This window comes from Oncorhynchus tshawytscha, linkage group LG04, assembly GCF_018296145.1.
Source record: "Oncorhynchus tshawytscha isolate Ot180627B linkage group LG04, Otsh_v2.0, whole genome shotgun sequence".
Lineage (NCBI taxonomy): Eukaryota > Metazoa > Chordata > Actinopteri > Salmoniformes > Salmonidae > Oncorhynchus > Oncorhynchus tshawytscha.
This window is the reverse complement of record NC_056432.1, coordinates 16,886,247-16,899,254: the sequence shown is the minus strand read 5'-3', so window position 1 is coordinate 16,899,254 and position 13,008 is coordinate 16,886,247. Positions and strand designations below refer to the sequence as shown.

At 41.9% G+C, this 13,008-nt stretch overlaps 1 protein-coding gene across 1 annotated transcript in view; it reads right to left on the bottom strand.

Annotated features, from left to right (window-relative positions):
• Nucleotides 1–13,008, bottom strand: part of fibcd1a (fibrinogen C domain containing 1a) — a 99,538-nt gene that overhangs the window by 63,053 nt on the left and 23,477 nt on the right. Inside the window, exons 3-5 of the mRNA XM_024417061.1 lie at nt 11,928–12,413; nt 658–817; nt 83–219 (exon numbers count right to left, since the gene is read on the bottom strand). Of these exons, the coding sequence (XP_024272829.1) occupies nt 83–219; nt 658–817; nt 11,928–12,413 (783 nt within the window). The remainder of the gene's footprint in view (nt 1–82; nt 220–657; nt 818–11,927; nt 12,414–13,008) is intronic.

Here is a 13,008-nt window from a genome sequence, read left to right as displayed (position 1 = left end):
CTGGGACCATACATGAACATTGTCGTTTCTCCTACGCAACAGCTGGGCGTGACACAGGTTGATACAGGGATCAGACACTCACCGTCCATCCTCCTCCGTCCGTTGTCATGTCACAGAAGACCTGGAAACCAGCAGGGTAGTGCATGGGAAAGACAGAGTAGATCCCGTCCTCCCGCTGACCACTTGCGTAGATATCGCTGCAGTCCCGAGGTCTGGAGCCTAGCGAGATCAGATAGACACCAGATTAACTTTTAAATCCTGGATTTTATCATAGAAATTATTAAATGAAACCAGTGAGCTCCAACATTTTCTTCTCTTAATAGTCAGCCGTCTGAATCTGTCCAGACAGCTTCACTTCATCATGTCCAAATCCTGTACTTTATAGAAATGCCATTTTTTTACAAAAATAATTTGCGGTATCAGAGGTGTAGTATGCAAACATATTTCAGTATGAAGCTGTGCTTTTTTCCTTCTAGTGAAATTGTGAAATAGCCTTGTCAGGCATTAAATACATCTAGTTGGCCAAACATATGGTTTACTTCAGCTCAAAGGATCAACCATTTCTACAGCTGACATGGTGTAGTTAGGAGATGTCCATGCACTCATTGCCTTTTTCTCCTTCCACCAGCCACCACTGGTGTCCATCCATAGGCCTACCATTGGAGCAGCCTTTGGGCCGGGCACTGCGAACAGGTGCTCTCTGGAGGTCTGCCTTGAACTTGCTCTTCAGGTTCCCTGTCTCCTTCTGCATGGAGTTGAGAGCATCGTTCACTGAGTTCATCACCTTCACCATGTTGATCTGGCTCTCAGACAGCAGCTGGAAACAAACACACAAACCTTCCATTAAACACCCACTAGGTAGGTGGAAAAACAACTTAACGACACACACACACGCGCACACGCACACACACACAAATTAGATTACATTTCCCTTGATAGACATAGGACTAACAGCACACCCCACACAATTGGGAGTAAATGTAATTAGAAAAGGGATCTCCCTGTGTGAGTGTTCATTCATTAGAATGAGAATGTTTTAGGAAGTCCACAGTAGCCTCGTAATTACTAGACTGGAATCTGAGTAGCGAAACAGAACGTAGGCTTGCAAGACATCCCGGATGGTTGTATGAGGTTAAGGCTACAGTAAGGAGAGGTGACATAAGAACTCTTTGGAGACCCACAATGCCCCGGGGTTGACATTGATGACAGCCGACGGGAGCGCACTTCCTGTGCACATGGTGAAAACATGATCACTCTCTGCACATATTCCCTCCCACATGTCCGTCCCCCTCTTCCCCACCCGCCCCCTCCCTAACATGCTTCTGTAGCAATGACACTTGCCTGTCAATCACGAGTGGGCCTCAACAACAATGCTGGTATGAAAAATACATGCTAACCACAGGAGGTGTACACTCCACTCATCTCTTCTCTGATCTGCTGAAGCCCTCTCTCTTCTCACACAGTAGCAACTCCTACAGCAGTTTGATACTGTACTTTGATATACCGTACTTTGTGAATATAAAACTATGAGCAGTGGTTCCACAGTATGTGTACTTCCAGCAATAGGTTGTCTTGTAAAAATGTGCAATGACATATTTGCTCTAGGATAGGATTTGCTTGAACTCTCAGCTTGGAAAACGTGATGTAGGCCTACAATCATCATTTTAAATCATATGTGCTCTACATCAAAAATAACTATAAATATGACAAGGGGGTGCCAAATATAAAAATACACTGTGCTTTGAGATTCAGTTATTACCACCTTAATAACTGAAAACACATCCAGTGGTCTCTCCATTGAAATCAATAAATAAATTCCCCCACCTCTCTCTCCTTTCCTCCAAAAACGTTTTTCTTATCTCCCTCTGGCTACTATTCTCAACACTGTCAAATGGCTTCCCAGAAAGTGCTGCCTGGAAAGCACAACGACACTCCTCACATTTACCTGCTACCTTGTATGAGGAAGAAGGCCTCGGCTCTACTCTTTAAATGTCAATTTCGTCTGAGAGTGTTTCTACAGCTTAGGCTTTGGGTCTCCGACACTCGGTGTGTGAATGTAAATGTGACTGTGCAGCAGAGTTGGGCTGGCTGTCAGTGAGCGGATGCCACTTGAAAAGAGGGCAGGGACAAGGGAGGGGGAGAAGTGCCAGCCAGTATTAATTTAACGGCTCGGGTGACATATGAATCGAGGTGAGTCATGCCTCCTTCTTGATTCCTATGACTATGCGAGGATAGAGACGGCAAAGGGCAGAGACGGTTGTTTCTGTAACAGAGGCTATAATCACCCCGGCCCTGATGGAATGTAGCACTGTAGCGATGGACTGGGTATCTATCGCCTGTAGTGGTCGTTCTAATGAGCTTACTTTGATAATAAAGTGACGATATGCAGCAGAGCTCTTGCAGGACTGTGAATTCCCAGCAGGTAGGGAACTACTACAGCACCACCTCTATTCCTTTTTTTAAGGAGATCGAAATTCCAATTCCCTTTGGTATTCCATTATTTAGGACAGCGTGGTAGAAAGGAGATAAGGAGACAGATGCAGAGGGGGTAGTTAGATAGGAAGGGCTCAAACAGGTTTAGAATTCCTAGGGGATATGGTCTAAAGTCAGCAGCACTACTGTACCACTAGACCAGACTCTGGAACCATCCACTTCTACCACAACTGTTTACAAATGATGCACTGCAAATAATATATGCGACTTTTATCGAAAAGCGACTTACAGTCATGCGTGCATACATTTTACATATGGATGGCCTCAAACCCACTACCCTGGTGCCATACTCTATCAACTGAGCTAGAAAGGACCGCAAAGATAGTTTCACAGCCCCTATACCTCACACTCCTTATGATACCATTTTTGCTTGCCTTAGCAACCTACAAAGTTCGACTAAGAACAATATGGAATTGTTTTGAGATGTTCATACCAAAGATCATTTAGATATTTGATTTGGAATTTTAGGACCCCTTTAGTTATAAAATATACAGTATATATATATATATATATATATATATATATATATATATATATATATATATATATATATATATATATATATATATACATTTATTTGATGAAACATAGAATTTGTCCTTAGCGCTAATAGCCCATAGAAACACATTGAATAACAGATTCATACATGGAGAAACAGATAAAACAGTCATAAAATAAATCAAAAGGTAGTTTGTTTTGAAGTGTTTGTCCTATATCTGAAGATCAGGAAGAAAGATCAGGAAATTATATATGTATTCTTAAATGTAACCCCTTTTTTTTAGGTACTAAACTACAGTACTTCCATAAACAAAATACTTCCCTTCATTTTCTTTGGCTGGTACTTGGCTACCTTCAGACGAGCCTTGTGAGGCTAGTGGGCATCTTAGAACAAAACAACCAACATGTAAGAGTCTCATATTTCCATAATAGATTGGTTTAATCTCATGGTTATGACCACGTCACAGCCATGATACAAATGTCACAACACATGGTCTCTAATGTATTATTGCTTAATTATGACCTACTTAGTTGTTTTGATTCCCCCTGGTAAAGGGTAGAAAAGACAGCAGGTTAGAAAAGTAGATCTCTTTTTCCATTTTGTAGTTGAATCCAATATTACAGAAGTAGAGTGAGTAGAGAGGTATGAGGAATGAGAGGAGATACAGACAAAGACTTTCCAAAAATGTTTTTTCTCTCTGGCAGACCTTAAAGGCCCGATGCAGCCGTTTAATATCACAAACCATGTTTCCAAAAAATCACAACAGCTATGATGGAAACAAGTAGTTTTGGTACAATTTTGTAAATGCCCACAGATCATTTGTTTGTTTGACATGGTGGGATCTTTTTGTGTCTGTAAAGTTAATTATGCGAGAACTGCTGGTGGAAACGCCTTTATGAGCAAAAATTGATATAATAACCATCATATCGAAGTAAACTTGGAGTCACACGATAATATGGTGTGTGGTTCTCCCACTATGACCTGGGAAACTATGCAGTTTATTAGGCTTCAGATGAAATAAGTTCTGATGAACTTCACAGGGTGGTGAGAGTGCCCAGTGATGAGCTAGCTGCTCCATTCCAATACATTTTGAGGATCTTATTCTAGTGACATGATGATTAAAGCTTGACTGCCGTTTAACAAGTTAAAATATTCTCGCTCTTATCCATAATAATCTCATCATGCAGACTCCCGTAGCTGCACTGTACCTGTGAGCTGTTGGCTAGAGTGCACGTGCCAAAACCAGAGTAGGCACATTTGCTATTTAACACAACAGTTTTTGTGACAAAACTATCGGCAGAGCTGAAAATGCGATGGAAACACATTGAACTTTAGATTTTTATTCTGTAAATGAAAACGTAAGCGAAAAAGTATATTTTGTGTGAAATACATCATCACGCACAGACTTTTATCCACAACATGTCCGTGGAAACACATCACTGCTGTGAAAATGGCATATTTTCTTTATGCGAGTTCTAGAATATTCACATGAAAATCTGTTGCCGATTGCTACTGTAATAGATTTTCATTCAAAATGGCTTTTTAGCCAACAAATATTTCTCAAGCAAGAATTTTGCTAGGACTGTGTGTGATCTGAGTGGGGAGGGAACATTTGAAACCAGCTGTTTGGAACTCGCTTTGTTATTGGTCTATTAACCATGGAAAAGCCCAAACTCCTGCCCATGAAAACCTGCTGATTAGAAGGTCCTGTGTAGATTGTATTTTCAACCAGCAACTATCAGGAAATAACTCTGATCAAATGTTTTCACACTTTTACAGTGTTAGTTTCATCAGCTGTCGTACAATATGATATTAAACACAGGAACAACATAATTTTGACCACAATAGACCTTTAAAAGGTTTGACAACTGGGCTATGGAAGACGGTATTGTCTGCATCCCGACATACTCTGATGAAATTTAGGCTCTAGTTACTGTTGCATGGATCTTGACGATTTGTTGCTTTGTATTTTGCATTTCTCCTTCTGCTGCTACAGTATCATATGAACAGTATCCTACAATATGTAGCCTATAGTATAAAGCATTTTGTATTTTCCACGCAGATGGTGTGTGTGTATTGAGATAATGAGGGGGCTATAGGGTGTCTTCAGGCCTCATTAGTGACAGGGCTCCTGTGCAGAGTCAGGCTCCCAGGGTTACATTGCCATCCGGGTTTCAAAGGCACTCAGAGGACACATACTTAGCATATCACCATTACCATTCAGTAGGAGATGAAAGCTCCTCTATTGATTAGAGAGGGGAACAACAGCATTGAAAATGCATGATAAATGCCAATACTGCAGCAGCTTCACCTGACTCATTCACCATGAATAATCCCCTTTTTGATAGGTGTTTGAGGGATCATTGGTATCCTGTTCTGTATACATGTTGGGTCCTCAGTTAAGATTCTTCAAAATCACCCTCGAATCAATAGTGACAAAAACTAAATATGTTGTGCGTGTGAGACTCACTCAACCAATGAAAGGATCATTTGGTAATCGCAAGTGAAAATGCCCCTGTGCTATGAATACAATTTATGGTGTGTTTATTCTTTACCCCCTGAAAAGAACCACTATGAAACACGTTTATGACAAGATAAAAGTACCTAACCTTGAGCCTTCCTCAGCAAATAAATATTCACATTCTATACGGTGAGTGTATGTATCCGTCCCCTGGTAGATCTAAAGCCTGCTGGAGGCAGAGCAGCCCCTGGGATGTGACTATAGCTTATTCTCTAGGTTATCACCTCCCTAATGGGACTCAAGCGTAATTTTCTTTCTTGTGAGAAAACTTAATAAAAATTGATTGATCTGAACGGTGCTAAGAAAAGTCCACTGCGCATTAACTCATACAGTAGGTCGTGTTCATTAGAGGAAAATGGACTGTGTTGCAAAGAGTTTTTAAATGTTTTCCATTGAATGCCCTAATAAACACACCCACATTGATGCAGAGTTTAAAATGACACTGGTCACACCTCTGTCCACAGAGTTGATAAGCAAGTCTTACAATGGCCGAGCAACAGCAGTCAGACTGCCCCCCCCAAAAAACGATATACACTATGTCACGGTAAATGTGTACAGACAGTGTTATTGTCTTCCTGATCCAGGACTAATCGGATTACAATGGTGTATTTTGTAATAGTGAGAAACTCACAGTGACAATGGTGTGTGTGTGTTTATATGTGCGCTTATATGTGCGTGTGTGCTTTCGACAAAAGTTAACACAGGTACTTGAGAATGAACTCCCGCTGTCAGGCTGCCAGTGGGATATTGCAGATTTCATTAAAAAAAAATCTCATTCTTATCACGATGGGGATTGATCAAATGCGTGAGTTTGAAATTAGTGCTGATGGGAATAAACTAACTGTTCATATCAAAATAGCAGAACGGACAAGTTGTCCTCTATTAGTAAGAGCATACAGTACCAGTCAAAAGCTTGGACACACCTACTCATTCAAGTTTTTTTAGTTTTTTTATACTATTTTCTACATTGTAGAATAATAGTGAAGGCATCAAAACTATGAACCAAAAAAGTGTTAAACAAATCAAAATATATTTTAAATTTGAGATTATTCTAAGTAGTCATCCCTTTGCCTTGATGACAGCTTTGCACACTCTTGGCATTCTCTGAACCAGCTTCATCGAGAATGCTTTTCTAAAAGTCTTGAAGGAGTTCCCACATATGCTGAGCACTTGTTGGCTGCTTTTCCTTCACTCTGAGGTCCAACTCATCCCAAACCATCTCAATTGGGTTGAGGTAGGGTGATTGTGGAGGCCAGGTCATCTGATCCAGCACTCCATCACTCTCCTTCTTGGTCAAAAAGCCTTTACACAGCCTGGAGGTGTGTTGGGTCATTGTCCTGTGGAAAAACAAATGATAGTTCCACTAAGCGCAAACCAGATAGGATGGCGTAACGCTGCAGAATGCTGTGGTAGCCATGCTGGGGGCAGGTGGGATGGTAGTGTCCCACCTGGCCAACATCCGGTTATATTGCAGAGCGCGAAATTCAAACTACAGAATTATAAATATTTTACTTTCATAAAATCACAAGTGTAATACATCAAAATAAAGCTTAACTTCTTGTTAATCCAGCCGCTGTGTCAGATTTCAAAAAGGCTTTACGGCGAAAGCACACCATGCGATTATCTGAGGACAGCGCCTCGCATACAAATCCATGAAAAACATATTTCAACCAGGCAGGTGCGTCACAAAAGTCAGAAATAGCGATATAATAAATGCCTTACCTTTGACAATCTTCTTCTGTTGGCACTCCAAAAGGTCCCAGTTACATCATAAATGGTCCTTTTGTTCGATAATGTCCTTCTTTATATCCCTAAAAACTCAGTTTAGCTGGCGCGCTTCAGTCAATAATCCACCCAGTGTTCCCTCCATCAAAATGCATAGAAAATGAATCCCAAACGTTACTAATAAACTTTTCCAAACAAGTCAAACAACGTTTATAATCAAACCTTAGGTAACCTAACACATAAATAAATGATACAATTTAAAACAGAGAATCGTTATTGTCTTTACCGGAGAAAAATACCAAAGAACGCACTCTCATTCACGCGCTTGGAAACGCTACAGCCAAAATGGGAGCCACCTAGAAAAACTACAATTTCTGGTGAATTGTTTCCACAACCAGCCTGAGACTCTTTCGAAAGACTGTTGACATCTAGTGGATGCCCTAGGAACTGCAATCTGGGAGGACTTCACCTTATAATAAAAGTGACAGCCATTGAAAATGGGGTTTTGCCTGCCATATTAGTTCTGTTATACTCACAGACATCATTTTAACTCTTTTAAAAATGTTAGAGTGTTTTCAATCCAAATCTACCAATTATATGCATATCCTAGCTTCTGGGCCTGAGTAACAGGCAGTTTACTCTGGGCACGCTTTTCATCCGGATGTGAAAATACTGCCCCCTACCCAAGAGAGGTTAAGTGTGCCTTGAATTTGAAATACATCACTGGCAGTGTCACCAGCAAAGCACCCCCACACCATCACACCTCCTCCTCCACTCTTCACGGTGGGAACCACACATGCAGAGATCATCCGTTCAACTACTCTGCATCTCACAAAGACATGCCGGTTGAAACCAAAAATCTCAAATTTGGACTCATCAGACCAATGGACATATTTCCACCCATCTAATGTCCACTGCTTGTGTTTATTGGCCCTAGCAAGTCTCTTCTTATTCGTGTCCTTTAGTAGCGGTTTCTTTGCAGCAATTCAACCATGAAGGCCTGATTCAAGCAGTCTCCTCGGAACAGTTGATGCTGAGATGTGTCTGTTACTTGAACTCTGTGAAGCATTTATTTGGGCTGCAATTTATGAGTCTGGTAACATTAATGAACTTATCCTCTGCAACAGAGGTAACTCTGGGTCTTCCTTTCCTGTGGCAATCCTCATGAGAGCCAGTTTCATGACTGCACTTGAAGAAACTTTCAAAGTTCTTGTATGTTTCCCTATTGACTGACCTTTATGTCTTAAAGTAATGGTGGACTATCATTTCTCTTTGCTCATTTGACCTGTTCTTGACATAATATGGACTTGGTATTTTACCAAATAGGGCTATCTTCTGTATACCACCCTTACCTTGTCACAACACAACTGACCGGCTCAAACGCATTCAGAAGGAAAGAAATCCCACAAATGAAGTTTTAACAAGGCACACCTGCTAATTGAAATGCATTCCAGGTGAATACCTCATGAAGCTAGTTGAGAGAATACCAAGAGTGTGCAAAGCTTTCATCAAGGCAAAGTGTGGCTTCTTTGAAGAATCACAAATATAAAATATATGTTTAACACTTTTTTTGTTTCTACATGATTCCATAAGTGTTATTTCATAGTTTTGATGTCTTCACTATTATTTTACAATGTAGAAAACAGTAAAAATAAAGAAAACCCTTGAATGAGTAGGTGTCCAAACCTTTGACTAGTACTGTCGGCTATTTCAGCCACACCTGTTGCTGACAGGTGTATGAAATCGAGCACACAGCCATGCAATCTCCATCGACAACCAATGGCAGTAGAATGACCTTACTGAAGAGCTCAGTGACTTTCAACGTGGCACCATCATAGGATGCCACCTTTCCAACAAGTCAGTTTGTCAAATCTCTGCCCTGCTAGAGCTGTCCCGATCAACTGTAAGTGCTTTTATTCTGAAGTAGAAATGTCTGGGAGCAACAACGGCTCAGCCTCAAAGTGGTATGAATCATGTTTCACCATCTGGCAGTCGATGGACAAATCTGGCTTTTTTGCGGATGCCAGTAGAACGCTACCTGCCCCAATGCATAGTTCCAACTGTAACGCTTAGTGGAGGAAGAATAACGGTCTGGGGCTGTTTTTCATGGTTGTTAAACTTTTAAGCTATTATTCAAACCAAAAACCTGTAAAGAGTAAATACAGTGCATTCGGAAAGTATTCAGAACCCTTGACTTTTCCACATTTTGTTATGTTACAGCTGTAACGTCTGCTTCCATCTCACACTCTCAAACATGTAGATCCCCTGAATTCAGCTCACTCTCCAGATCCCAATCACCTGATTTCTGATTACCTGGTCACACACCTGTATGTCATTATCACACACTATTTAGTTCAGTTCTTTGCACCCCATCATTGTGAGTTATTGTTTGTATTGTGACACACTTCTATTCGGAGCGCTGTTTTTACTGTGATTTAAATCCTCCCGTGTATGATAGTTTTTGTCTGCCTTACTAATGACACCTTTTGCCTATTCCCTGCCTCGGATTTCCTGTTATCAACCTATTGCCTGATCTCCCGGATGACGTTACTAGCCTTTTCTCTATGTGTACTGTTGCTTTTTTGTACCCCCTGTGTATGACCTTCTGCCTGCCCCTGGACCCAGCTAACTGCCTCCTCCAGTGGTCCTTTAAAAATAAACACCTGCTCTTGAAACCAGCTCTCTGTCTCCCATTGTGTTCATTACAACAGCCTTATTCTAAAATGGATTTAAAAAATAAACTTGTCATCAATCTACACACAATACCCCACATTGACAAAGCAAAAACTGAAATATCACATTTACATAAGTATTCAGACCCTTTACTCAGTACTTTGTTGAAGCACCTTTGGCAGCGATTACAGCCTAAAGTCTTCTTGGGTATGACGCTACAAGCTTGGCAGACCTGTGTTTGCGGAGCTTCTCCCATTCTTCTCTGCAGATCCTCGATCGGGTTCAAGCTCTGGCTGGGCCGCTGAAGGCCCTTCAGAGACTTGTCCCGAAGCCACTCCTGCATTGACTTGGCTGTGTGCTTTGGGTTGTTGTCTTGTTGGAAGGTGAAGCTTCGCCCCAGTCTGAGGTTCTGAGCGCTCTGGAGCAGGTTTTCATCAAGAATCTCTCTGTTCTTTGCTCCATTCATCTTTTCCTCGATCCTGACTAGTCTCCCAGTCCCTGCCGCTGAAAAACATCCCCACAGCATGATGCTGCCACCACCATGCTTCACCGTAGGGATGGTATTGGCCAAGTGATGCTTGGCATTCAGGCCAAAGTGTTCAATCTTGGTTTCATCAGACCAGAGCATCTTGTTTATCATGGTCAGAGTCCTTCAGGTGCCTTTTGGCAAACTCCAAGCAGGCTGTCATGTGCCTTTTACTGAGGGGTGGCTTCTGTCTGGCCACTCTACCATAAAGGGCTGATTGGTGAAGTGCTGCAGAGTTGGTTGTCCATCTGGAAGGTTCCCCCATCTCCACAGAGGAACTCTGGAGCTCTGTCAGAGTTCTTGGTCGCCTCACTGACCAAGGCCTTTCTCCCCCGATTGCTCAGTTTAGCTGGGCAGCCAGCTCTAAGAAGAGTCTTGGTGGTTCCAAACTTCTTCCACTTCTTCCACAGTGATGGAGGCCACTGTGTTCTTGGGGACCTTCAATGCTGCAGACATTTTTTGGTACTTTTCCCTAGATTTGTGCCTCGACACAATCCTGTCTCGGAGCTCTACGGGCAATTCCTCTGACCTCGTGGTTTGTTTTTTTGCTCTGACTGTCAACTGTGGGACCTTATATAGACAGGTGTGTGCCTTTCCAAATAATATTCATCCAATTGAATTTACCACAGACGGACTCCAATCAAGTTCTGGAAACATCTCAAGGATAATCAATGGAAACAAGATGCACCTGATCTCAATGTCTAGTCTCAGCAAAGGATCTGGATTCTTATGTAAATAAGGTATTTATGTTTTTTTATTGGTAATATATTTGCAAAAGTTTCTAAAAACAGTTTTTGCTTTGTCATTATGGAGTTTTGTTGTAGATTGATGAGGAAATGTTTAATTCAATACATTTTAAAATAAGGTTGTAACCAAACAAAATGTGGCAAAACTGAAGCGGTCTGTATACTTTCCCGAATGCACTGTATCTATCTAGAACCTAAAATGGTTCTTTGACTGTCCCAATAGGAGAACCCTTTGAAAACCCTTTTTTGGTTGCAGGAAGAACCCTTTTGGTTCCAAGAAGAGTCCTTTTGGGTTCCATGTAGGACGCTTTCTACAGAGGGATCTACATGGAACCCAAAAGGGTTGTACAAAAGGGTTCTCCCTGGAACCAAAAAGCATTCTCCTATGAGGACAGAGGAAGAACCCTTTTGGAACCCTTTTTTCCAAGAGTGTATGAGTTTCATGAGCATATGCAGCAGTAGAGGCAAGCAGTGAATGGTAACTAGCAGAAGGTTGACCAGAAGGTCTGTGGCCTAAATGTCAGGTGGAGAATAGTGCAGTTATGCCCTTGAGCACAATACTTAACCTGGATTACTTGAGTACAGAACATACTCTGCTAGAAAAATCTAAAATGGGACAGCCGTGGAAGTCACTTTGGTGGAAAGACACCACTAAGCAAAGTAACCATTAAACTCCCACTTTCCAGGGGTCAGATGAGGAATGGGGCTTTGGGGCCTATGGGGCGTTGAGGGAAGGGCTTTAACCTGGATAAGTCGGCCTTGCTCCGTTTGCAGAGTGTTGAGCTCTTGTCCCAGGTTCCCCTGGCCTCGCCTTAGAGATTCGTACTCCAACCTGAGCTGGCTGGCATGGGCCGAGAGCTTGGCCACCTCCTCAGCCAACTTCACCAGCAAGGCTCGGTCCTGGCCCTTCACTGACTTTAGGCTCGTGTCGTGGTCGGTCAGCGAGTGGAGCAGCGAAGTCTGCACACCCTCCAGCCGTAGGAAGTTGTTGTTGTAGTCGGGGCAGTTGGGGTCGATGAAAATGTTGATGCGTGAGCCGTCGCCCCGCTCGACCGTCACCAGGGCGTTGCCTTCATCCTGGTTGGTGGAGATGAGTGGGGGGCCGTTGTTAGTGCCGGGGGGCGGGGCTTGGTAGTGGTTCATGAAGAGGATGGTACCCGTTGCCGTCACGGCCAGGAGGACGGCCACGAAGAGCATGATGGTGCACAGGAAGTAGCTACAGCCCATCCTCTGGGGAGAAAGGAGAGAGACCCAGAGAGGAGAGAATAGCATTAGATTAGGTCCCACTTTAAATAAACAACTTATACTGGCTTTATAGAGCATTCATAAAGGCATAAGAACTACATAGATACTTCACAAATAATTTATACATTTATAAGTATGGCTTTTAAAATAAAAATTGAATTGTCTGACATTTTTTATTTTGCATAGCACGGTTCTTAAATTAGAATAAATTGGTGTGGCAGCATTTGTATTGGTCATGTGTGAAAATTGCTGTTTATATGTTTCTTTATCTTACTTGCCACATCCTACTTGCCACAACGGAAGTTCATTCTGGAAAAATAAAGTAATTCTATTCTATTCAACCTTTTGTAGTATGGTTGGCTAACTACTGATATCTATACACGCCTTATAAAGGGTTTATATGAGCATCCAGAATAGGACACACCAGTGAAGGAACAGTAACTTAACCTAGATAGATTTTTAGGCTGAATATCAGTATGAGATAAGTGTGTGTAACTTACTCAAACTTTCGTGCATACATTACATTGACATCAATATGTGATTTATAAATGACAAATAACATCTCAGTTATGGCCTTCAA